Here is a 27,721-nt window from a genome sequence, read left to right on the forward strand (position 1 = left end):
AATTCAGTGCTACTTTGGTGGAACAATCAATATAACGAGAATTAGTATGGTTACTATCCTGGGAATGCCAGCTCTCGCATCTTTCATTATTTTATACTTCTGGCCAAAAGACACGGTTTTTGTGCAAAAGTTAGTGCATAAACCTCCAGATATTTCTCTTTTTCTTGAGCTCGCAAAGAAAAAGTAAAAGTAGAAAGATCAATAGCGTACTCTAAAGGTCGGGACACACTTGGCAACAAGTCGTAGCGACAGGTCGCTGCGACAAGTCGCTTCGTGTGTAGTGTTTCAAAACAAGTCGCTGCGATAAGGCGCTTGTTCGGTGCACACGCAGCAAATTTAATTTGGAAAAGTGAGAATGTGAACTTGTTTTCCAATTCAATATGACGAAAATACATGACGCTCTCTCATTGGTTAATTTATATTTTGACGCAGCGACTTGTCGCAAAAGTGTGCACACGCTGCGACAACGCTGCTTTCGCTTATTTTGTTGCTGCCATCAGTCGCACGAATTAATTCAAACTGGTTTGAAGTCGTGCGACTGATCGCAACGACAAAGATTGTTGCTAAAATGCACCATGGCACACGAGGCAAAACACATGATTTCACGTGAACAGTGATCACTGGCATGGTTCTCTACTTCCGTTCTTCTGAGTATTTGACATTTGTCCAGCAGAGTTAACACGTGATAACTTTTGACCAATAACGTGACTTAATATAATAACAGAGTAAAAACCAACTTCCTGTTTTTGTTCTAAGAAATTATATTTTACGTCCCATGTTGTTGTTTTTTTTACATTACGTTGCAAAGAAAATCCTTTCTCTACGAAAAGACGGAAATTGATGTTTCCACGAAAATATTTATATTTTTTTATTTACTTAGGAAAGACCGCGGCATTGTTGTGTGTCGAAAATAAAATGAAGTAGTTTGGTCGCGGTTTCGTTTAGATAGTTTAACAATTTTTTGCTTGCCACTGTTTAGAAGCATTGCACTTTATTTCATTCTTCAGATCAACGGGAAGAGATTGTTGTTAATTAATTGATCGAAAACACTGACAGGAATTTTCTTTGGGATCCGAGTGATCTTTAAAACTTGACATTTTTAAAAAATACATTTCGTGTTTCGTAAATGGCTTGTCCAGCCCTCTTTCTTGGAAGTAACACGATACAGTGAGGTTGGTCACGAGATAGAGGAAGGTTTTATTCTGAGCTACAGTACACACCAAGTAGTTCAGATTGGCTTGACTGCTGTGAAGATTTGTTCTTTTGACTTGGTCAGTAAAAACACGTGAATTACAGCACGACCACGGAGGATAAGTCCGAAGATAAGTCCGAGGCATCTATGATCAGGTGATAAATAACTTATCAGCTTCAAGGTTCTACAACTGTGGGAGACTGATTGTTTTTACTTTAAATGGTTTTATTTTTTACCAAGAGTTTTTCGAAGAGGATAAGAAAACAGCATGGCCGATCAAGACAGCAACGAGCCTGCGAGTTGTGTGGACATAGGTAAAAGCTTTCATTTCATTGTGTTATACGGATTTCTTTTAAAACTGCCAGCCTCTGAGTCGGTTTTATTGTGAAGTCATTTCTGTTCCGTAAAGTCGCTAAACAAATAAATTAATTGCATAGTTAACCATTGGCTGAAGCGAAAGTGAAGCATTTCTCATATCGCATTTACATTTGCAACAATTGATTCAAGAACTGGTAAACTCTGACACGGAAATGCGTTTGATCAGAGCAAAGACTCCAATTTACGTCACCAAGCTATTCACTCATTCCGCTAATCCCTTCAGTCAAAGAATGTCTGGCCCTTTCATGTCACATACTCACACAAATAGCTGTTTAAGCAAATTCTTGAACACTTGTTGAAGAAGTTTGCAACAGAGTAATCAAACAAGCTGGCATATCTCTTTACATAACTGGACGACTTCGTCTTCGCTGCGAATACACGCCAAGACATTGTCGACAAAGGTCAATATAAACCAAAATTTCAGGGTCAAAAGAGAGAAAATTATATTACCCAATTGACCATTTTCGATTGCTGTCGCATTTTAAACCTGTGAGTATTTTCTATGATTTTTGTCACGTCTTCTTTAACATCCTTTCACCTTTTCCTTTATTTTGCTTGTGATGCTGAGAGTGCAAGTTTTCCAAATATTGACTGAACAGGAAAAGTAAAAACTTTCAAGGTGAGTTTATTTGTAAATCACTTGAGATCATTTCCGCTTTGCATATAAATGAGAAAATAATTCCGATATTGACTGAATAGAAATAGATTGAAACGAAGAATGATTAACTGATAACATTGGTTAAACTGAACATCAGAATACTGAGGACATTAAGAACAAAGCTACAGATAAACGAAATCGTCTTTACGTATATGAGTAGCGCACAGCTCAATAAAAAGTAAAAGTAAGAAATAAAGTTTCTTTTCTCCTACTTTCGTTGTTGCCATATCATTTTCTTTGTCCGAGAGGGTCTGAAGACTTAAGACTTCAGACCTCTCTCTTCGCACCTATTTCTTCATGGGACTTGATTTAGAATATAGATGACTTCGCACAACCTCGATCAGAGTTCGGACTTCCTGCTTTATTAAAATCTCGTGGATTTCGCATGGTCCACTTTACTCTGCATGAACGTCCGAACCCAAATCGAAATTAGCAAGTGAATGGACAATAAAGGCTGGTCCAATGACCCCCGATCGTCTCTGTCGCTCTGTCGTTTGTAAAGTCTGCGGTGATTGGAGGAAGCAAACTTGAAGCGACAGAAGCGACAGAGACGATCGGGAGATCATATGAGAACCAGGCTAAACCCCAGAGGTATGTAGTTTAGTTCTTTTTTAATTTTTATTTAAATTGTATTCCTTCGCTTGACTTTTTGCGTCCTTTTTTAACAATTTTCTAAAACAGTTTTCAGTACTTTCCAGCTCTTATATACTTTCATGGGATTGGATCAGTGCTACAAACATTTTATCAGTTACCGCTGCAAAAATGGTATCAAACAAATGCCCAGTCATTGGCAAACAAATTGTGATTATTTTCTTTACTTCACTTGTAACCATAGCAACGGTATAACCAGTTAAAAGCATCCTTAAATTTTAGCTTTAAGTTCGAATAACTCAAAAAGTAGTTAAAAAAGTTCTCTGGAACCGTTTCAGAGGCACCTTAAATTTTCGAAAATTTAAGGTGGTTCTGACACGGCTGCATATTTTTTAACTTTGCAAAAAGTTGTATCCTTTAACATGCTGATCATTTTTCAATAATAAACAATGGAAGTCACCGGACTCGTTTCTGAAATTTTCATTATTACCTCATATTTTTTTCCATCTTCAAGCATTCTACAATAGAGAACCTAAGTTTTACAGTCCGAAAACTTTGATTTTTTACGATTTTCTATGAAATAAATCGATTTTAAAGAATTTAAAAATGGCGGATCCAAGATGGCGGCCATTTCACCATAAATGACGTCAATGTTGTTGCTAATGACAACGAAAGTTTTATCAGAAACAAAACTCTTATCAAACACGTTGCTAATAAAAGTTTGTGGCCATACATTCAACTGCGATTGAAATGTTAATAAAATGCCTGTTTAGCTAAATAAATCCTGCATGTGACGTCATAATTACGTCATATTACGTCACAATGACACCAACACATCTACAACAACTAGAATTACTGTCTACATCAACCTATGTTTATTTGGTGGCCATAGGATAAACAAGATGTCGGAGAGGTTTTTTGATTTAATGGCAAAAATGTATTGATGGTCGTATAATTCTTACATGTAGCTTACTGAGGCGGGATGGGGTACGCAAATCTGTCGATTCATATTTTTTTGTCCCAGTCTGTCGATTCTCTTCTAATTGGTTTATCATCATCATCATTATCGTGTTTTTTTACCCTCGGATTTCAGAGTAGCTTGTACAGCTAATATCTCCGAGCATTTGAACAGTACACAGCACGATGGGCAAAGACCACGACCAAAACACCGGGGACTCCATGCCCTTCTCTTTACGATAAGCGTGTGAGTTCTTTTACGTCCCCTGTAACCTGCGGAGTGATAAGTTGTGAGGGAGGGCATGATCTCAGGTTACGTTCCCTGCTGACCACAACACTGAAGATGCAGGAGACGGGGCCTACGGTTTATCGTCCTTATCCGAGAAGACCAGAATATCTAACCACTTGCAGATGTCATTGCGAAGGCAGCACGTTCTTCTCAGTTGTTTTAAGACCCTTTAAGAGTGTTAGTCTGGTCTGGGACTCGAACCCGAGAACTTCCGCACGGTAGTCCGACGCTCTACCAACTGAGCTAACCGGTCGGTGGTGAAATCTAGATATCCACACCACATCTAAACTTCATGCGGTGTAGTGTGAATTCCTGTCAGGTACAGTCCAGATTCCGGGCCAAAATTCTTGGCTGCTCGGCAACCTGCCAAATTTTTGAAATCCATGAATCAGCTCAATTCATTTGACAATCCGCAAACCTCTTCCCCTCCTCTCTTACTATCTTAAAAAGGGACTTGGAGAGTTTTTTGTGGAGAGCTAGTGTTCATGAGAGATGCGAGAGCCGTAAACTACAAGTATTTAGAGATGAATTTTGACGTAATACAATCAGAGCATGTTGTGTTATGTCACATACAAGAAAGAATGCCTGTAGTTAAAAAAATAGGGCCCTAATGGGTCCGTCTGTTCTGTTGGTATAACGTATCAACATTGATAACTGTCTTAGGTTTTTCGGCTAACACCAGATGATTCGTCACGCAAGTTATTATGACATTTGGAACCTTTAAAAGTCGTAATCCCTCGTGCATGCAAGGCAACATGCCAGCTACCGCTGCGTACGTCACAAACCACAATAAGGTCTGTTTCAGCGCGTATAAATAGCAAACGTGCAAAAACATCCAATATTTTTTTTTTGTCGAAAGCTCGTTATGCTTTTACTCGGACGTATACAGGATGGTATCTTTGGCTATTTTTTATTTCAAGTTAGCTAACGGGTGGTGAGGGTTTATTTTTTCCTCCACGAGAAAAAAGGCTGATCGCGTATTCGTCGTCGTTAGCAACCACTGTGTACATCACGAGCCACAACTCTGAAAGCAGCCCAAAACCGTCGCGCACACACGTACAAATCTAGCGGGATATAGAGCTCTTAGCAGGAGCCTGGGCTTCCCATTGTTACACTCTATTGTTACAAGTTGTCTATTTAAACACACTTTTTTCTATCACAAACCGAGAAGTTTTTTATTTTTGTTTATTTTTATCATATAGACTAGTTGATTGTTAAGATTACAAATTTAATTGATAGAAATGCCTTTTTATCTAGTCTATAAATAAGAAAGTATCTGTCGTCTATTGTTACACACGTTCTATTGTTTCATACATTCCATTCTCTCCTTCGATAGCAATATATATTGTTACTTGATATTTAACATAGTTTTAAATATTTTTTAATTGTCTTTAAGAATGTATTCATCTCGTGTCCCCAAATTAGTATGGGTTTTCCCGAGCTAAGTGGTTATTTGACACTTAAATAATGGTTCTATTCTATTCTATATATTTAAGGGACCCATCAAGGGTTAATTAAGGACTAAACATAGATCTTCAAAAATCATTTTTAATAAGGATCTACAAAATTCTTGCCAAAGATCTTCTTGTTCTTGAAGAATGTTCCCAAAGATCTTCAAGGATCATGTAATGATCGTTGAGAGTTTTCTTGTTTATAAATACATATCTACGCTATTTGCGTTTGCTTTGGTTTTGCATTACTACACTTATTGATTGGTTTAAAACACTCATGCCACTTTCTCAACCAATCAGAAGTAAACCAAAGACAATCATAACTCCGTCCATTAATTGCTCACACTCCCTTCCTGTGCTACATGTATTTACTTCGAATCTGATTGGTTCACTGGATTGTTTGCGTCCTGTGTGATTGGCCAGAGTGATTACTTTGGTTTTAGTTTTATAAAACTTAATTGAAACCGCTATATAAGGTATACCGTATTTTCTCGATTAAACGCCGGACCCCGATTAAACGCCGGCCTCGTATAAACGCCGGGTCAACATTGCTAATTTTTAAATAGAACGTCGGGGCGTTTTTTTCGAGGTCCCGGCGTTTATTTGAGGTCAAGCTAACAAGTATATATACTCTCTTGAATGGCAGCGCTATGACACACTAGTATGGTATGCTGCTTTGGAAATTTCAGTAAACGTTCAAAAGAAAAGTCCGGGGGTTAAATATCTAGGATAGACACTGGCAAAGTTCGCGTTTCTGTCTTCAGGACTGGCAAATCTCATTTCTTATGTTAGTGCTCACACTCATTGTCGTGGAAATCTCGAATATCCCTCCAGCGTTTGCTTATAAGTTGGATGAGGTCGTTTAAAAACGAGTTAGACGTTGGCGACATTGCCGTTTATGAACTTAAAACTTTGACCCAAAACCTTTACTTGCATGCTTCTTTATTGTTCATTTACCGTTTATGTTCTGTTTATCACAAATCTTGATTGCAACATAAACGTGTTCAATCCGTAGTAATGAACCCTTGGGTAATTATCAACTTTGGAGACCCAAGCACAGTTTTTCGGGGCAATTGCAAAACGAAGAGAAAAATCGCCCCGCCTTAACAAACTGCCCCTTGATCTCGGAGATCGGTAACAGCAAATCAATCTGAAAAATTGACAGAAAATTACAGTCCTTTAATTAACGCCGGGCCCCGATTAAACGCCGGCTTCAAATAAACGCCACGTCCACCAAGCCAAGTTTGAAATAAACGCCGGGGGCGTTTACGGAACACGTATATATTGCACTAAAAAACTGAAGTATTCAATATACAAGGAAGTTCTAGAACTGTGTGTTAGTCTGACAATAAATGTTCTTATTTTTATTTTTGCAGACCCAAACATTATTTATCAGCTCATTTTAAACCTTCATTCCGAAGATTTTGGTTTTAAAACCCAGTAATAAAGCTCAATCAATAAGTTCTGTGTGTTTAGCTGGACTACCCACAGATGCGCTGATCCTCCAAGGCTCCAATCGCCGCTCATCTAAAGGGTCGCCGTCTGGCTCACTAGCAGGAATTTCAAAGCTAGAGGTACAGAGTTATTTAAATAAGTAAAGTTAAGTTAATTGACAACTTCCAAAGCAGGATTGCAACATTTATGGTAAATTCAAGACTTTGTGAGATGGGTGAAACTAAAATCTTTTCTAGAGAGCAAGACTCCAGAAATTGACTGAAATTTTGTGAGATGCATTCTTTGTGAACTGTTGTGAATCTTGTTGATTAGTTCAAATATAATATTTCAGAGATAAATGAAGTTGAAGGTGTTGCTAGTTTTTAAATTAATGCCGGGGGCGTTTGTTCGAGATCCCGGCGTTTATTTGAGGTCAAGCTAACGAGTATATATATATTCTGTTTGTCACATGTCTCGATTGCAACATAAAGTATCCAATCCGTAATAGTGCACCTTTGGGAAATAATCACCTTTGGATACCCAGGGACGTTTTTCTCGGGGTAGAGAAAAATCGTCCAGCCTCGACAAACTGCCCCTTGGTCTCGAAGATCGGTAACAATAAATCAATCTGAATAGTTGGCAGAAAGTTGCAGTCCGTCCGATTAAATGCCGGCTACAAATAAACGCCGGGTTGAAAAAGCTAAGTTTGAAATAAACGCCGGGAGCGTTTATTTGAGAAAATACGGTAATTTGAATGAACTCAGGTGGGAGGCAGACCACATGAGTGATTTTGCATTTATGGCTGAGGAATTCAATTCAGCATTATCAACAACATGGAGACTAGCTGTAATTAGAATAACACGTCATATATTTGGAATACTGCTGCACATATCTCATGTTTCATATCATTTTAAATTTTTATCTAATTGTGTGTTTTAGAAAAGCGAGAAATCATGGATTGCTGGCAATTTTCAACGGCGGGAATGCATTAAAATTGTAAAAGATGGGAAGAAAACCACCTCTGAAGAGTAAGCGCTCATAAACAATATATACTGATTTTATAATTATTGAAGTGTGATATGTCATACAGTGGAACCTCTGAAGGGGAACTAAAAACAGTTGGAGTTAGCGGGGTTTCGAGTTATCGGGGTCGATTGAATAAGACTTAAAGGTGGGTTCAAATCCAAGGGAAATGGAAGTTTGTTCGAGTTAGCGGGGTTGTTTGAGTTATCCGAGTTAGAGTTACCGGGGTTACTGTATATAGCCCTAACTGGTTTATATTTTTGATGCACCCAATACACAGTGTTTCAAATATTTGTCTTTCTCGGTAGGAATCCTGTGTGTAAGTGCGGCAGAACTAAATTAGATCATGATGCTACTGTGGCAAGGGAGGACACCAGTGACCAGTGGACTCCTGAGAGGTGCACTCGACTGCTGCCCACCGATGCTTATGGAGAAATTGAATTCCTGGGGCAAGGCAAACAGACAAAAAGATCTCCAGTTAGTGACTTTGTCGTGATACTTATTTTAAATCGTGCATTACAATGTTAAAAAAAGAGCTAAACATTTTTGTGTCTTGGGTTTGAGCACTGGACAGGGTCTCGCTGGGCATGGGCATGTCCTCTTTCAGTCGGTTCTTCTTTTTACCCACAAAAAGTGTGTTAATTTGTTAAAGCAGCATGAATAAACGCTAGGGGTGTGGGTGGGGGTGGGGATAGGAAGGTGGGGTGGGGTGAGGTGGGGTTGCTATCCCAGATGGACTACAATACAATGTAGCAAACCACAGAGTTCACCTATACCTTCATAGAGATGTAATCTCCAATCTTTTGTTTTATCCTGCATTATGTTCGTGTGTCCCACGACACTGACGTGCAACTGATCCTGAAACTGATGCTTGAGAGATGGAACCTTAAGACCCCAAACCTGGTTATCTCTGTGACAGGTGGTGCCAAGAGTTTTGTCCTCAAGCCGAGATTAAAAGAGGTGTTCAGAAGAGGTCTGATCAAGGCTGCCAAATCAACCAGTGCCTGGATTATCACAGGTTTGCATTGCTTATTAGTAATAGTTATTGGACCGAGTGGAGTACAATTCAGGAAGTGATCGGGCGAGAAATTTTAAAATCGATCACGAATACTCTCTGAATTGTACGACACGAGGTCCAATTACAATTATCGTATCAATAACAAAAATTCGAGGTTAGGAAGTCTTTGAGAGCCTCGTTTATGTGGAAAAAGTCAAAGATATGTTCAATCGGTTTTACAAACAGTACGAAAATACCAAGAAAGAACCCATTTAAGTGCACGTGATTGACACGCGTATGATGTAGGTGTCCAATAACAGGTATCCAATTACAAGAAGTTGTAATTGAATACCTGTAATTAGACACCCCCGTGATCGCGCGCCAATTACGCGACAAATAGGCGCGCGCAGAACCAATCAAAAGCGAGAATTTTGTTATAGATACGATTACCCGTTTAATACACGTGATGTAATCTGTGAACTGTGAAAAATGCGAAGAACGTTAAGCCATTACATTACAAATTAAAATGAATTTTTGGAAATATGAGTCTTGATCATGACCTTGAAATAAAAAATGTATCTGAAATTTTCACTCGCCAAAGTTACAGTGTGTAAGCTACATATCGCATTTATTATTGCTGCATTTAGCACCTGAGGTATGGAAGTTCTAAGTTTTTTGTAATAAAAACCTCGCCAACCCTATTTACCGGAATTTTGCGTCAGTTTGAAAGTTTCCACTTCACTCTAGGTCAATCTTCCTGAAACTTCTCCCGAACCGACCCAGCCTTCACAAATTTTATGAAAAGCACTACATGTAATTGAACTGTCACTTTGTAGGTGGGACAAACACAGGTGTGATGAAACATGTTGGTGAGGCGGTGAAAGAACAAGCGATCACGTTTGGCAGTGAAGACAAAGTTAATGTTATTGGTATTGCAACCTGGGGAATTGTGCACAGAAAGGAATCATTGATAGCTTCAAAGGTACATGGTCCATATTTAAGTAGCTATGTACTGTTCTTTCTTATTATAGGTTTAAATTAGGAGATCTCCAACAGGATTCGGTGGAGATCATTTCTTCATTATTTACAACCGCATACTGGCATATGCAGTTACGAAGGTTTAATATTTTTCCAGTCAGCGCCTGTTTCTGCCAAAATGCAGACCTGTGTTTGTCTCTAAATATTTATGAAATCCTCTACTTTCAAGCTAAGGCGCTTTGTTCACCAAATGTGGGTGTAGCGTTTTGTTACAAACTCTTGGACGTAAACCTTTTTCTAAATTTAAGCTAACGTGAACTGGAAGTAACATACGTTTTTGCGTTTGGCCGTGCTGTTTGTGTGCATTTTTTCGTGGTTCTTTCAAGGAAATACAGTCAGAGGTCATTACAATTCTGTTTTGTACTGCATATAGGACAAGAATGGTCTCTATCCAGCATGGTACCGTATGGAACAGGTTCCAGGATCCAGTGGCCATGGGGCCTTGCTAGATTCCAATCACTCGCATTTCTTACTGGTGGATAATGGAACAGAAGGGAAGTATGGCGTAGAGATTGATTTGCGCTCAAGATTCGAGGAAGCTGTGATGAAGGCCAAAACTTATTCCAGGTCTGCCGCAGGTAGGTCAAAAGTTCAGACAAGTGGAGAGAAAAAATAAAATCTTCAACTAAAGGATATTGCCTTGATGTACAGCCAAAATCTCAAAAGTATCATTAAAAGAAATGTAGGGATAAGTAAAAGAAGAATCAGCATCTCAATCAGATAAAAAGGTTGAGTCTGCATTCGAGGCTACAGTAGTGGCCCATCAGGCCGGAGGTTATCCTGGTTTCCTAAGCATGAAGTGACTAGAAGTATTGCTACCCCCCCCCCCCCCCCAGGATCCTTCGCAGGGTTAACCCACAGCATTAAATTCGCCGGTACCCATTTATACCCCTGGGTTGAGAGAGGCACCGTAAGTGTTAATCGTCTCACCAGCTAGAACCTGGACCGCTCGGCACTATGCATTAGGCCACCGCGCCTCCCTCGTAAAGAAATGTAGGGATAAGCAAACTATTTTATAAAGAATCATCATCTCAATCAGATTTGGGGTTAAAATCTCCAAGTAATGTGCTAAAGCTATGGAGAAAAAAAGCTTCTTTCCTCTGAAAAAAACACAGCTTTTCTGACCACGTCGTTTCTGACAGCTTGGTTCAATCGTATAATGTTTGAAAATGCGGGAAAAAGTATGAAATGTTTTGATTATTTTTCTGAACCTAGAAAATGAAGTTAATTCTAGAATTGTGTCCAAGTTTGTAATCGTTGAGTGAAATCTGAGTCGGCTACCTCATTTTATATCCTGGCACTGTTATTTCACTCATAACCTCAAATCTGAAAAAAAAGAGAAAAAACTGGCTACAAAATTACAAAGTTGCCTTGAATTTTGTCCACAAAACTGAGTAGGAACCCTGTGACCTTACAATGTCTTGGTGTCATATTTTTCCAGGTGCCATTGGTGTCCCTGTGGTTCTGTTGGTTCTGGAAGGTGGACCGAACACTGTGCGCACCATGTGTGAGTTGATCAAGAAGAAAATCCCTGCAGTTGTGGTGGATGGAAGTGGACGTGCTGCAGATGTAGTGGCTTATGCTTACAGCCACACAGTGAAGAAATGGTGAGCGTTTTTAGGTACCTTCGTGGCAGTTGTGAGCTTCAGGAAAAACAATTCAGATGAAATGTGTTGGTTCATAGTATCACCGTTTCACATATCACAGTTAAATAACACCTGCCCCCCCCCCCCCCCCTAATCCCTTCACACTCCTTCCTATATTTCTTTGCTCTTTTCCTCTCCTTTTGTTCAAACAACTCTGTATAACTGATACGATCACTGGAGTGACGTGGTCTGACCAATAAAAACGAACATGCTACCATTTCAACCAATCAGGAGCAAGCTACAATCGTGAATTAGCCGATGCTAGTTTCCCGCGCTTTGCCGGCACCGACTGCATATTTTCCTCCGCACTTGGAGCCGATTGCATACTTTTGCTTCAAGTTTTGATTTTCTCGTTTAGCCATTGCGTTTGTTGTGGTTAGGTAGATGTAATTACCTTTAATTGGCTTTAGTTTACTGGCGCATTCATTTGAAATGTCTCTGATATGTTGTTTTTCTCTTCAGTGAAGGAAGGACGGAAATCAACATCATTGATCCAGCATTTGAAAGCAAGATACGAGCCAAGGTGGCAGATGTGTTCTCATTTGAAAAGGATAAAGATGTCAGCAAACATTACAAGATGATTGAACAAGTGCTGGAGGACGAAAAAATGGTGAGTCAACTCATCCGGCTGTTTTTTTAATCACATGTCGTCATCATCGTCATCGACATCGTCATCGTCATTATTTATTAGCTTTAAAGTTCAGGTTACTCTCATGAAACCTTCAACATTCCCGGTCGCCTTTTTTTATTCACGAACTGTGTATAAATTTTCCACCATTTCACATATTTGACACGACTCAAAACTTTTTCTCGCTCCTAAATCCAAAGAAACTTTAAAGTAGCAGTCCTACTTTTAAAGCCTCAAAAAGAAATAAGCTTCCCCTCGGCGGAATTCATAGAGTTTGCGGTTACTTGCCATTGCCAGTAGTTTCAAGTGTTTGTTTTTTTGTAGATCTCGATATACAGACTTGATGATGAGACAAATATACCTCAAGACATTGATCTTGCTATTCTGAAAGCCCTTTTAAAAGGTGTGGTAGTGTTCAGATGTTTCTATTCATTTGTTTTAATTTATGAAAATGATATATGCTATATTAAACTTGTCATTCGGTAACAAGAAAATGTCTAAACCTGCACGAACCCAGCCTACGTTTTGGAAGGGGGTAGATTATTTAATCTCTTACATACAAAATGGCGGATCATCCAAACAGAAAGGCAGCGGAGCTTTAGACATAAGTAAACAGGTTAGATAGATTAGAAAGTTAGAGATGGTGTGAATGAGATCCGTAAATTGTGGAAAGAATATTGCTCGAGTGCGAGACTTGTAGAAAGATCAGAGGTAACATCGAATGCGGGACTGTATGAAGGACCGAGTGTGTGACTGTATGTAGAACCGATTGCGTGACTGTATGAAGGATCGAGTGCGTGACTAAATGAAGGATCGAGTGCGTGACTGTATAAAATTAAAAGGTAGCAAGCAGAAAGGTTCGATCAATGGGCTTGAAATCAGTGTTCTAGAAAACTTTCTAGAATCCTCTTTTTACTAATTATATAAACCCTGTATTTATTGATACTCCTTATTAACAGCCAACAGTTCCAGTCGTTTGGTGCAGTTAAATTTAGCGCTAGCCTGGAACCGTATTGATGTGGCCAAAAGTGAGATCTTCACAGAGGAGAAACATTGGACGGTAATTAATTTGTTTCGTTCAATTTCAAAAGTAAAATAGCTTCAGTTCTCTGTATTGTCCCCAATGAAAAGATTATCCCAATCCCGAAAAAAGTTTATTACTATTTTTTTTTCTTTTGTAAAAAATTAAAGGGTGAATAAAGTTTTTGTTGTTTGTTGTTGTTCTGTTTGTTGTTGTATTCTTGATCACCGTTGCATCACCGATGAACATCAGTCTGCAAGCTGTCTCTGATCACGATCGACTGAACGGAGCAAACTTCTCCGCTCACACGCTCGTCGGCTGGGCTGCGTTTCAGTAGGGAAAAATTCGAGGCTTCTTGCAGTGTCTAACAGTCAGGCACGGCGGAGCCGGGGGGCTGCCCCCCCCCCAGAATTTCCGAAAAAAAAAATAAAGACTCACTAAGAGAAGAGTCTTTTAAGCCCCCCCCCCCACTTCAAGTCACTAGTCAGCCCCCCCCCCCCCCCCCCCCCCCCCCCCCACTTGGAAAATTGCTCCGCCGTCCCTGACAATGTTATCTTTGTATTTTGCCAATCCTTGGTCGTACTGCAACTGACAAGTTTTCTTTTTCTCTCAAAAGATTACAGCGCGATTTAAAGCCGTGTTCCAATACCGTCCTAATTAAACTCACTCAAGAAGTAACATTGTGTACGCGTGGTCTGGCTAGGCGCTACGTCACAAATGGTTATGTTTTTATATTTATGTAGACGGAGGCCCTGTCTAATCCAATGCTGGCCGCTTTACTCGACGACAAGACAGGTTTTGTGGAACTCTTTCTACAGAATGGTCTAAGCATGAGAGAGTTTCTCACTCCACAAATCCTCTGTCAGTTATATGATAGGGTAAGTTACTGTCACAGCCGTCTCTTCATTTATAACCACACTAAACACGTCGAGCTTTGTTAAATTTCAATGGAAAGATTTACGAAAACTGTTCAAATTTTCTTTGCTTGCCAACCGCCTGTTCACCTTTTCAAATATAATGTGCTAAACCAGTTTTTGCATTATTATCCACTTACAAAAGTCGTGGTTGAACTTACTAGCCTCGGCTTGAAATCTTGTTGAACTTTTTCAGGTTCCTGCAAACAGCGTTATCGAGCGACTCCTTCAACAAGAAAAGGTTTGTTTAACTTTTCTTCTTGCCTTGAAAAGAGTTAGTGTCTGTGTATGAGTGCGGAACACGGAGCACTTTTACTTGATGGCGGCTTTAAAACGGCTTGAAAATCATTTCTTCAAGTTCGACTGATTTTGTATTTTTTCACATTAATGACACGAATTAGAGCGAATTTATTTTTGGCTAGCCAATATCCAGGGTGAATTAATTTCGCATCAGCATTAGCCTGCGTAGCTTGCTGGATTTGCGACCGAGTGCGTTTGCTTTGTTTATGGCAAACAGTAGAGAGACGGAACCGCGGAGCCGCAAGGAAATTGGGACGAGTCGAGTTTCAGCTCTAATCCCGTCAGCAACGCAGGCTACTTCAGCATCTTATGTGTTTTCCCGTGCCGTTGCGGCTAGTTCTATTTCCCGCGCAAGCCGACGCTTACATGTTTTCCCGCTCTTGCTGCCGCCGGTGACATGACTTCCCGCGTTTGAACGAGTTCTGATTAGTTTATTACGTTATTGGGTTATCTGTGGGCGCAGTGAATAGCTACCCTTGCTGTATTGCAACTTCACATTTTTCTTGGTGCGTTCTAAAACTGCTTTAGTGTGGTTTACAATTGAGTGTCGTGAAACCAAAACCCAAGTAATCACTCTAGCCAAATACAAAGCAGGCAAACATTCCAGTGAACCAATCAAATCTCGAAACAAATACACGAAGCTGGCGCGAAGCGCGGGAAAACGTGTGCGAGCGAGCCACGATTGGTTTTTTCTGATTGGTTCAGAAAAGTGGCACGAGTGTTTGAAGCCAACCACTAAGCATAGTAATGCAAAACCAAAAGTGAAAATGCTCTGTTGAAAAAAGTTTAATTATGGTTACTAAGGCGCGAACACTCAAACACGCGAACACTGAGACACGCAAGCAAAGTTCTCAACGTTTGAAAACAACTAATTTTTCTCTCTTTTATTTTCAGAGAAAGAGACATGTGAAAGAACTGGACATGAAAGTGGTTGGTCATGTGATTGAAAACTTGATGGGCGATTCATATCACAGTCTCTACCGCATAGATGGTCGCTACCGCAAAATCAGTCAGTCAGTTATCGTGGGTAAGTCATGAGGCTAAGGAACTTAGTTAAAAAACCATATAAATAATACACTTGCGACAGCAAAAAGGTGGCCGCGGCCGCTTAATAGAGGTGGCCGTTGAATAGAGGTATCAAATACAGCAGTTTAGTGACAAATAAATCGGGACTTTGGAAAGTGGCCTCTAAATGGAGGATGGCCGCTTAATAGGTGGCCGCTTAATAGAGGTCTGACTGTATGTTCACTTTGGGGGTGCGGTGGCCTAATGGTTAGTGCGCTGGACTCCGGATCGAGCGGTCCGGGTTTTAGACCTGGCCGGGGCGCTGTGTCGTGTTCTTGGGCAAGACACTTTACTCTTCATAGTGCATCTCTCCACCCAGGTGTATAAATGGGTACCGCGGCGAATTTAATGCTGGGGTAATCTTACAATGGACTAGCATCCCACTCAGGGGGAGTAGAAATACACCTAGACGCTTCATGCTATGGAAATCGTAATAAGCTTCGGCCTAATGGGCCACTAGGCACGAACGCAGACGTTATACTCCCAACCACCCAAAATAATACAAAACATCGAGATGCATACCCAGATTACCATCCACACACATTACGATAAATCCAGTTCAAGTTCAGCTAACTTCACTTGTTCTTAATGTCAGATAGTCCAGGTTTTCTTCTATGCTTCGTGTCACGTGATACAAACACGACACGTCACACACAGATCCGCTTGACGTTAGCAATGGTAGTTACAGCTGTTTTGTCCTTTCGGGACCCTATTTAATCGGTTCTAGTCGTGTTGGTGCATCACAAAGTCTACTATTTCACGTAATATTGATCGATCGCCCTTGCATAGCGCTAATATTTTTCATTCATGTTATTTTTTAGCTAATTCCATTCACAAAATCGATCCATTACCGGCACCTTACCGTGACGTGTTCATCTGGGCGGTGCTAAGCAACAGGCAACATATGGCCAAGCTCATGTGGAGTATGGGTAAAGAACAGATTGCATCAGCACTCATGGCCACACGCCTGCTCAAGTCCATGGCGGGAAAAGCTCTCGCTGACATTAGTAATGAGCTATTGGATCATGCAAAGTAGGTATCATCTCAACAGCCAACCTCGTCTAGGGGAGAAGGGGTGGCGCAGTGGTGAGAGTGCTCGCCTCCCACCATTGTGGCCCGGGCTCGATTTCCGGCGCGGACCCGACGTCATATGTTGGTTGAGTTTGTTGTTGGTTCTTGTCCTTGCTCCGAGAGTTTTTCTCCGAGTTCTCCGGTTTTCCTCCCTCCACAAAAACAAACACTAGTTCTAAATTCCAATTCGATCTGGAATCAGTGGGATCAAGAAGAGCCACTATATGGAAGATGCCATTGTAAATTCCCATTTATTATTATTTTGTTATTATATTTATCCGGATGTCGAATTCGTTTCTTTCTTTCAATCCACTAATTGACTAAATACATTCGTTTTCTTGCAGTGATTTTGAACAACACGCCATTGGTGTACTTCAGGAGTGCTACGAAGAGCATGAGGCCGAATCTCAGATTCTGTTGGTCAAAGAACTGGATAACTTCGGTCACTTGACAGCGCTTAATCTGGCGGTCATGGCTGAGGATCAAGACTTCATTTCCCAGCCCACCTGCCAAATGCTACTCACCCGACTGTGGATGGGGACCTTGGCTATGAACACCCAGTGGTGGAAGGTAGGAGAAACGATCCCCTCCCTACATGGGTAGGTAAGGTTATATAAGACGAATAGGAGGGAATCAACTGTCACGAGTTTTCGTCTGGATCCATTTATTTCACTCATATTGAAATTTCCCTACATTATAGAGAGGTTCAATGTGAATAGAAATAAAACCTTTAATATAGATTTTTTTTGTCATGATAAATCGTTTGCTGTTTTGGCCGTGAATTCTCATGTTGATCAGATGTTAATACGCGTCCACAATAATCACAAACTAAAGTTGCTGTTTTTTTTATTATTTCCTTCCAGATCATCATCTGCACATTCTGTCCCTTCTTAATTTCCCCATTAATTAATTTTGTTCCTGATGAAAATAAAAGTCTAAATAGCAAAAGCATGAGGAATGTGGAAAGAGCAAGCAACACAGAGGACGGAATTGAACTACAAAGGGTTGAAACAATCAACGGAAATCCTAAAATTACCGAGGATGAGGAAGCCACAGTGGGCGGCAATGGAGAAGATTGGGTAGATTACATTCCAGGTGAAAAACTAGACTTTGATAAAAACATTAATTCTTACTCACTTATCGCCACGGATGATGATGAACGATTTATTGTTCTAAGGTGTTCCTGTTGTTTAGCTACAAACAGTTCAAAACTGGCTTCTTCCTGTCCAAGGTAATTTTCAGCCACTGTCAAACCCGAGTAAAGCGAGATACTGCGCTGAAATGGGATGACATTCGGCTCGCACGTTCTCTTGTCGTTAAATTTTCGTAGTGGCATAGTTGTGTAATAACAAGGCTTTTCTAGCAATGAATGTATCCTAAACTCAAGATCTATGTTTATTCTTTCAGAGTTTCAAGACGACAACTCTATGGACGCGATGATGAGAAAAAAAGAAATGACTGCCTATGAGAAAATCACATCTTTTTATTCTGCACCTTTCACTAAGTTCATGGGCAATCTGGTAAGTACTTAAGTTTTACACACAGCGTTAGAAATAATTTTTGTCAACCACTTCTTACACGATTTATTTTGATGATGCAATTTCAGGTGTCTTACATAACGTTCATCTTGCTGTATGCTTACGTCATCACGATGTACTTCCCACGATTTGACTCGTCCCAGACTCTCGGGGGACTAAGTGTCGTGGAACTCATTCTTTACTTCTGGATTTTTACAATCATTGTGGAAGAAATTAGACAGGTGAGTGACATAAAATACCGTAATAGAATGACGTCACTTTGTGACGTCCTAGAAACGTCACTTTGCGCTTAAAGATCAACTAGCGTACAATTAATTCCCAAGTTAAACGTGAGTGATATGCTACGGTTTAAAAATAAATAAATAAATAAAAATAGAAAGGTATGGCTTGAATCTGGGTTTACGGCATTGTCATAGTTGAACATTTGGCTTGCTAACTTGCATAACACAGTTAACTACACGACAATACTTTGAAAGTTCACTTTGCTGACGGTAGTTGTTAGGTTCTCCATAACAAGAAAAAGAAATTTGTCATGAGCTAACACCAGTTAAGCTCATCGCAGTCTGTAAAACAACACAAACTTTTCCAACGTTATGTTAGAAAGAAAACTTCCATTGAACTGACATTGCTCTTAGTAGTGGCACATAAGCTCTGTTTGTTTTCCAGTTTCGTGCCAGCGTATTTTTTTTTAATTTAGACATTTTTTCTGCGTTTAAAATGTTCCTTGTTTATCTCTTTCAGCTGGGCGCTCAACAACCAAGGAGCTTTGGTGACAAACTCAGCGTTTACTTCAGCGACACGTGGAATCTTGTGGACGCTTTCTCGCTGTTGGCGTTTATCGTGGCCGCCTTTCTGCGCTTTTTTGATTCAACGTATGAAGCTGCACGGATAATCCTGTCTCTGAATATCATCGTGTTTATCGTGCGCTCACTTCAAATCATCTCCGTCAACAGGCAACTTGGTCCAAAACTTGTCATGATCAGGAAAATGGTAAGATGCGTAACTGAAAATATTGCGTGATGTCAAGTTTAGAATTCCGTATTGAGAGGGTACTGTGCCGTTTCTGAAACTTAATTAGTAATAATAGTAATAACAGTAATACGCCCGAAGAAACTGCAGGGTGGCAAGAAGGAATCGTTTTTCTCCCTCACCCCTTCAGTAATTGGCGGTTGCCTCTTAGTTTTCTTTTTGTATTATTGGAATTTTTGTTAGAAAAAGAGGTTTTGGAATCTCGCTAAGCTTCGTTATCGTTGCACTTGCTCGTGCATATCGTAGAATCGTATGCAAAATAAAGACCCTTTTCTTTAATTGGCTTTGTAGAAGCTTGTTAACGTTGAGGCCTCTTAACCTTTTGTACTTCTAAGCCGTTATTGGACTAACAATGCCCTTGCATGTTTGTTTTAAATCACAGCTTGAAGACCTGAAACAGTTTGTAATAATCCTGCTCATAGTTATTATCGCCTATGGAATCGCTCTTCAAGCTGTGCAATTCCCAGGCCCCGGACAGTACTCCAAGAGCTGGGGTGAGGTCATCCGAGGAATAGTAGACCTTCCTTACTGGCAAATGTACGGAGAGCTCTTCCTCGAGGAAATATCAGGTAAAAGCGATTGATCACATTGCTGGATCATTTCTTGCTTGAATTAACAGATAACTATCTCTATCTGCATGCTCATTTCTACACCGCTCGAGAGATATTTGAAATTCGACTCCAAAAATGATAACCTATCTGCTAGAGATCAGGGTAGCCCAGGGTGTCTGATTGGTCGTTGCTCAGTTTTGAATTTTCGCGCGCAATAAAAAAAAAACTGAACAACAAGCAATCCCAGACACTGCACGGATCTCTGTAGTGCTGCGTCATCAGTATTTTTAGGTTAGAATCTTGTGGAGGGGTGGGTAGGGATGGATTAAGCAGGTAGCTGTAGAACCCACAATCTCCTGCTCGCAGATCTGCTCCCAATGTATCAAGGCTTCATAGCTTAGCTGGTAGAGCAACGCTCCTCCGATATCCCTGGGGTAATGTGTTCCGAATGTCGTTGTAGTCTTAACACTTCAAGACTAAATCTCTGTCTTTTGTTGTCCCTATTTGTCAGGTCAAAAGCCCCAGGAGTATGCTGAAGTTCATCCAACTGCCAAATGGTTATCTCCTGCGCTCTTGGCTGGATACATGTTGTTCACAAATGTCCTTCTCCTGAATCTTCTGATCGCCATATTCAGGTATTTAAATTTCTACCATCTTATGTCAGCTAGAGACACTTCAGGATGGGTTTTTAATCTCTAAAACCAGAACAAACCAAATGTAGTCCTGGAGCATGACATTTATAAAGCATATCTCTATTAACAACTTTTATAGTAGCAATGTCACGGTATATTAAGTCATTTTTCTGATTCCTTTCAAATTGAAGGAAACCTCAAAATAATAATTCTCTAACAAGGAAAAACAACAAAGGAGTAGAAAAAAGGCGAAAATAACCAAGAATGGTTTCGACTGATAAAGATTAAAACAAATTTCGAACGACAAATTTAAAAAAAAATTGGCCATTTTTTTCAAGATGTGTTGTCCGTGACGTAGCTTCTTTACAAGTACATTTGTGTTTGATTTGGTTTAACCTTTGCTCAGCCTGATCATTGATGCTGCAGCCTTGTGAGATATTTTGTAACCAATCACGGCATGGACGACGTTTCACGCTCTTGCAACCAATTGTTTGCCCGCGTTTACAACACTGACATGTTTTCCCGCGCTTAGATCTGGTGACATGTTTTCAGGCGCTTACAACGCGTTGTATGCTTTTGCTTTTGGGTTGCAATGGGTTTATTAGCCTCTTTTGCTCGCGGCCCTGATTTACTTTGTTATTTCGTTAGACATTGACTACTCCGGATAAAATAAAAACCTAATTCAATAATTTTTATGATCCATTTATCTCCCGCTAATCAAACATAACTTGGGGATTGTACAAGAGCCGCTGTCCCTTCTTGCCCGGAAATTTCTTTAGTGTAATCCCAGGGGTATCCAATGGGGGATTTTTGACTGCAGTCGTTAGTAATCTTTTCTGTTCTTTGTTAGTTACACTTTTGAGCGTGTGCAAGAAAGTTCGGATAAAGTATGGAAGTTCCAGCGCTATGAACTGATCGCAGAGTATCACGGCAGACCGCTGTTTCTTCCTCCTTTAATCTTCGTCTCTCATGTACTGATATTCGTCAGGTGGATATGGAGGCTGTGTCGGTGTGGACATCCACCATCAGGCAGCTCTATGAGTACGTATTGACTGACAGGTCTGATAAGGAGTGTTTCACTAGGATATCGATGCTCTGATCTCAGTGAAAGCAAATAAGCAAATCTCACCAGTAAAGGTGACGTTGTATTATTATAATTCGCATCGGTAATTTCTTAATTGAGTTTTATGTAGAAAAATATAAATGACAAAAGTGTGTTTCGTGTCCGCTAATACAGTCATTTTACTACATAATTTCATGGCGCTCTCAAAACTTTTTCAAAAATAATCAAACGTAACTTGATCTTATGAGAGTACAGTAAAATTTGACGCTCCGCTTTTCCCCAGAAATCAAACTAACGGAATACGAAAAAGAGCAACTGGAGAACTGGGAATTCCAAAAAGCAGAGTACTTCATTCACATGAAACGAGTGGAGGAGAAGAACACTTTGGAGCGAAGAGTCTGCACTCTCGGAGAAAAGTATGTTCTTGCACTTTACTGCTTTCTCTTGTCCTTGTAAGCTCAAAATGTAAAAGAAACAGTTTACAACTTTTTACAACGAGATAAACCCAAAATTTAGGTGACATATCCAGGCTTTTTTTTAACAGGGTTAATGACGCCACAAGGAAGCTTGACCGCATAATGGAGGTTGTCCTGGACACCACAAGCGCTGAAGAGTCTGAGGGCGCCCCCGCAGCTGCTCAGCCCAGCTATGACTGGAGGCCGCTAACACGTGACCTGGGCGGTTCGGAAAGGAGACTGATATTTGAAACAGTGAAGACGTTGGTTGATTTGCTTCATAATCAAAGGGTATGCAATAGAAAGTTTTTGTCATTACGACTACATTACTTAGAAGCATAGTGGAAGCGAAAATGTGACAACTAACATGAAATGCTCACTATCCTTTCATTACTTTCCATTCTGCAGGTTGAAACTTCATCTTCGCTGTCAGCAGGCAAGTGGATGCAATTTCATTGATATATAATTTATCATCCTTATTTAAATCTTATTGGTAGGAAGACAGTGAATAATTCTGATGTTTTTTTCTCATTAGAACCTGCACCGACCAACATTCTTGATCTGCGCCCTGTGGCTCCAGCATTTATCCATCAAAAGGCACGCGCAATACCCTACCCACAATGCGCTGAGAAGAGATTTCCGGTCCCGGATGATAAAGTGCCGTGGGAGGTAAGAGACCACTTTTTTCCCGCGCTTTCCACTGGTTACATGTTTTTCCGCGCTTGCCATCGATTTCCAGCCGGTTTGTGAACCCAGGAGGATGAAATACCGGACTCTCAGAACGGCTGAAAATCGAGCCTACCCCTAACTAGCCTGTTCCAGGCTCTCGGTAGTTGAAGGAGAAAGCGAAAAACGCGGGCGAGCGAGGAAAAAACGAGGGGGGCCGCCTCATTTTTTTCCTCGCTCATCCGCGTTATTCGCTTTCCCATAACTACCCAGAGCCTGGAACAGGCTAATCCCCAACAAGTCCCCAAAATTTTCAGGGTCCCCCCTCAACATCTTCATACCCCCCTCCCTCTCCATATTAAATGAACTTTCCCTTATTTTGTTTTAGGTCGATTTCCCGGATTACAGTCCCGTGAGTTACACGGCCCCAGTGGTGCTAAAGAAGCCTTCATGGGCTGATCCTGACTTGATGAGCATGTAAGTCGCTTTGTGAAATTTTAACCATATAATACTCGCCGTGATTTGTAAGTGCAAAACGTGTTGCTACACCGTGCCCTTGAACTAAGAGCTCATGTTTTTGACAGCTGTAAAGCCTCTTTCCGTTTAATCCCTGGAAATATGGCTCCATTATAATATTAAATACAATTGAACAATGAGCTTCCCAGCTCTTACACTTTATTTTAACGCTTTACTTATGAGTTTCGATTTCCTCATTGTTTACTTCAGGCACTCGTTAGGTCGCCCACCGCTGGCATACAACAGACTAGATGACGAATATCACGTAAACCGCTCGAGTCACATGGGATCTTACCGGGTGGTAGAGGGGCTGCCACTGTAAGTGTTCAAGTGCTGCTACTGTTTCTACGGTCAAGAATCTGCTTGTTTTTTAAAAATTATACGAGGTTTAGCGGGTGGGGAAAGAGAATTTAAACTTGTCTCGGTACTGAGAGGTATTTTATTTAACAAAGGATTATTGAGCCAAACCATGATTTGTCACACTGTATCAAAGATCATTGTCTTCCTCTCCTCCAGTAATCCAATGGGCCGCACGGGCATGCAAGGCAGAGGACTCCTGGGACGGTTTGGTCCCAATCACGCCGCTGACCCCATCGTAACACGGTAAGGAAAAGATGGTAACCTATGAGTACAATGGTGCTTTGGTTTCGAGTGAGGACGATCTTCAGTAGCTCTCGTGTGTTTTTACTAATGAGCGAGGAGACCTCATTTTCTTAGCCAATCAGTGATTTGCCTATCGCGACGTTTCCCGCGCTTATCGCCGGTTACATGTTTACCCGCGCTTGCCATTTTTTTTTCTGCGCTTGGCGCCAATTGTTTGTTTTCCCGCGCTTGGCGCCGATTGAATGTTTTCCCGCGCTTGGTGCCGATTGCATGTTTTCCCGCGCTTAGCGTTGTTTGCATGTTTTCCCGCGCTTGGCGCCGATTGTATGTTTTCCCTCGCTTGGCGTTGTTTGCATGTTTTCCCGCGCTTGGCGCCGATTGCATGTTTTCCCGCGCTTGGCGTTGTTTGTATGTTCTCCAGCGCTTTGCACTGGTTTTTTGTTCCTTAGAGTGTCTTTATTAAGAAAACTGCAAATTCTTTAGGTGGAAGCGAACCAGCACTGGTGTGATGCTGGATGGAGGAAAGAAAGTTCTTGAATTTGTTGCAATACAAAGGAAGGACAACAGTCAGTGGGCCATCCCAGGAGTGAGTAAATATATTTATACCATGCCATAGAAAATACAGCCAATCAGAATACAGGAAAGCCGTTGTATATTCGACGGTATTCAACCCAACCTTCCCATCGTGCGCTGCGACTGAAATTTAGTAAGCGTATTTTCTATGGCATGGTATTAAATAGTTACACAACACTTTCTCGTGGTATACTATGGAATATCCCACTTGTCACTTGTATTTTCTTGGCATACACACTCGCCTAAAGGCTCGTGTGTATACCGAGAAAATACAAGTGACTCGTGGGATATTCCAGAGTATACCACTCGAAAGCGTTGCATAACTAGTATATATATTATGGCACGGGTTTTTGAGAGAGAGGGTTAAAGGAATTATTTTTCGTATACTACCATTTGCGTTCATCCATGAAGCGTGACGAATTTAGCGCGTAGTTTTACTTTTAAAGCGTTAACGGTTTTATCCGAAAACGTGTCACTTCGGACAAATGAATCAAGCATAATTCTTTCCAAACTTGTCATCTTTTCTTCTCTCCATTGTAATAATGTTTTCTGAGCAGACTTTCATCGAAGAAACTGGGCTTGAAAATATTGTTAGCTTGTGATGAAAACATGATCGTATGGCGCCAAAACGTTGTCAATTTCGCGACCTGACCGCAAACGTTACATTTGTCAAAAGTGAAACGTAACACTCAAAACCGTTGAGGTTTTAAAAAACTGAGCGTTAAATTCGTCATGCTTCATGGATGAACGCAAATGGTAGTAAATCCTATAAACTAGTGTTATCTTACTTTGAGAACTTTTTCGCATGTGATATTAAATTGTCTATTTCATTTTTCAGGGTATGGTTGAGCCAGGACAAGTTGTGACCCAGGCTCTCAAGGCCGAGTTTGGAGAAGAGGCGATGGCGAAGCTAAATTTCACAGAGGATGAAAGAGAACGAATCAGCAGGCAGATTGACAAACTGTTCAATAACGGAGTCGAGGTGATTTGGCGAAAGTAAAATTCATATTATTGTTCAAGGACCTAATTATGTCCTGTGGAAAGAAAAAAAGCTAAGATTTTGATATGTTTATATTTATGAGTTCTAAATTCACTGGCATGACTCATAAAATGCGTCAAAACATTTGGCGGGTTACCACGACTATCAAATGAAGTGCGTTTTTTTCTTGTTTTCAATGGCATAGTCAGAGCACGGCAAAGACAGAAGTCCTCGACACACCCGTCTTCCCGTTTGAAAGTTTGTAGGCAACGTAGACCATTGCCAACAATTTTGAATGAAGCAGGCATCTGTCCGACAAACTTTATAAACTTAGCGCGCTCTAAAGGTTTTTGTTGGTTGTTAGCAGTATTTGCTGATGGTATGGTATATGGTTTATGGTGTTTTCAAGACGTCGTTCCTACGCTTCAGGAATACTGCTGCACCCCTTGAATATGCGTGCGTGGCAGGTGTCGAATGGGAGGGGAAGGGAGGGTAAAATTCACGTTTTTTTCCTTTCCTCTCCTCCCCTTTTTATGCTTGCCTCGCAGGCTACCCCTAAACGGGATTTTATACCATGCCATAGAAAATACAGCCAATCAGAATACAGAAAAGCCGTTGTATATTCGACAGTATTCAACCCAACCTTCCCATAGTGCGCTGTGATGTTATTCTCGACGACATTTAGTAAGCGTATTTTCTATGGCATGATATAAAATAGTTACACAACACTTTCTCGTGGTACACTTTGGAACATCCCAGTTGTCACTTGTATTTTCTTGGTATATTCCATAGTATACCACTTGAAAGCGTTGTATAACTAGTATTTATTCCATCGCCAAATTGCCTCAGCTATTCTATACAGTTAGCTGGGAGCATAGATGTTAAGCAGGACTCACGTTTTCTTATGTCTCCAGGTGTACAAAGGTTATGTCGATGACCCAAGAAATACGGACAACTCCTGGATGGAGACGGTGGCCGTCAATTTCCATGACGACACTGGAGAAGTATTCAGTGAATTCAAATTACAGGTAAGTTGTCTCACGCTTCTAAACGAAATCGAGAAGCGACATTTATCAATAGACATTTTCTGCTTTATCGTCCACAGGCCGGAGATGACGCAGCTGCGGTACGTTGGCAGCGGGTCAGCGGCAACATCCCGCTCTTTGCAAGTCACGTGTCCATCCTGGAGAAAGTTGCAAAGATGAGAAATGCAGCATTTTAAAAACGCAACGTGGAAACAAAAACATGAAGTGATATTAATTTTTATAAAAACGGAACTCGGATCATAGCAGAGCTAAGCGTCCTTGTAATAAATACATTTGTCACTAGAGAACTGACGAATGATCGCTTTTGATAGAAGGGCCTATTTCAGCTGTCTTGGCGTCATCCTACTGAATAATCGCTCACAAGCCAAAAATCAAGTCGCCTTTGAAGTTTTGAAGAGCTATTTCTCCATGTTAATCGTTTTTTGCCTACATTACGAATTCTCCAAATATCGACTAAATCATTGGAGAGATGCTGCTTCTGCGGCAGCAGTACGCATTCAAGAAATTGCTGAAGAACCTGAACAATGAACGTTGACATTAGGTAAATTTTCTTTAAATTTGATAGTGAGCAGTGACTTTAGTTAGAGATTATTCAGTCTCTTTTCGTTTTGTTGAAGCTTGTGCCTAGTCCGACCAAAACATGTTAGTCCCTTCCAGGAACTTACATGGGGGGAGAGTGTCGGGGACTGGGGCACATATTATGTAATCCAGTGTATTTTGATCATAAGGAATCATTAGGAGTTTGCGCAGCTACTTGTGAAACCTTTGAGACCAACTTGTCACCAATAAAGCATTTAAAATATAAACCTTGTGACTTGGCTTGGATATTGCTCCAGCGGCCGGAGAATTCCAGAAATGATGTCCCTCATACCTACCCTCTCCCACCCATTAATACTCTACGAACTTCTAAACAGAGCAGCAAGACGAAACAAGCAAATGGATATTTCTAAGATGTGCGGGGCCTGTATTGCGGGGTTTTCCCCCTTCCAGACGCACTATTAGCTACTAGAAGATTCAATCCTGGAAGATACCACAATCTCGAGATCGAAACCGAAGTGAGATTTCAAGAGTTTTTTCTTTGTATTTTGATATTTTTATTTAATATTGGAAGTTTCTTACATCTTACAAAGAAAAAAAAGACACAATTAATTACATACACATACAAAAGACTACGCGCATATTACAAGCACAAGGGACCCTTTCTAGATTACAACAAATTACTCTAAATTACCTAAAAACTTAGACTTATGCGCTGTTTTAAAAGATTATCATATCTCAACATACTTGCCCCATTTGTTTTCATGGACGGGCCATTTATTATGAGATTTGGCAATATTAGTTTCAAGTTGGTAAATTTCCTTTACTTGAGCCTTAAATATAATAATAGAAGGTTTAACCTTAATACATCTACACCAAT

At 40.6% G+C, this 27,721-nt stretch overlaps 1 protein-coding gene across 2 annotated transcripts; it reads left to right on the forward strand.

Moving 5' to 3' along the window:
* Positions 1–1,196: 1,196 nt before the first annotated feature.
* On the forward strand, positions 1,197–27,721 carry LOC144649054 (transient receptor potential cation channel subfamily M member-like 2). 2 transcript variants are annotated; one of them, XM_078508518.1, is made up of 35 exons: positions 1,197–1,347; positions 1,433–1,506; positions 6,993–7,090; positions 7,890–7,978; positions 8,282–8,450; positions 8,793–8,991; positions 9,807–9,952; positions 10,382–10,586; positions 11,450–11,615; positions 12,117–12,264; positions 12,607–12,685; positions 13,242–13,342; positions 14,047–14,181; positions 14,414–14,458; positions 15,412–15,544; positions 16,404–16,614; positions 16,998–17,223; positions 17,517–17,748; positions 18,061–18,173; positions 18,260–18,412; positions 18,933–19,181; positions 19,603–19,789; positions 20,283–20,406; positions 21,254–21,444; positions 21,750–21,882; positions 22,011–22,212; positions 22,330–22,357; positions 22,457–22,590; positions 22,976–23,064; positions 23,314–23,421; positions 23,620–23,706; positions 24,190–24,292; positions 25,118–25,261; positions 26,173–26,286; positions 26,364–27,721. In XM_078508518.1, exons 2-35 carry the CDS (start codon positions 1,461–1,463, stop codon positions 26,478–26,480), a joined length of 4,704 nt encoding a protein of 1,567 aa, XP_078364644.1. In that variant the 5' UTR covers positions 1,197–1,347; positions 1,433–1,460; the 3' UTR covers positions 26,481–27,721. The 2 variants fall into 2 exon arrangements, with proteins under 2 accessions (XP_078364644.1, XP_078364645.1); XM_078508519.1 differs by having other exon boundaries at positions 1,197–1,506.

The sequence above is a fragment of the Oculina patagonica genome, chromosome 4 (assembly GCF_052425735.1).
Source record: "Oculina patagonica isolate OP01 chromosome 4, crgOcupat, whole genome shotgun sequence".
In the NCBI taxonomy this organism is placed as follows: domain Eukaryota; kingdom Metazoa; phylum Cnidaria; class Anthozoa; order Scleractinia; family Oculinidae; genus Oculina; species Oculina patagonica.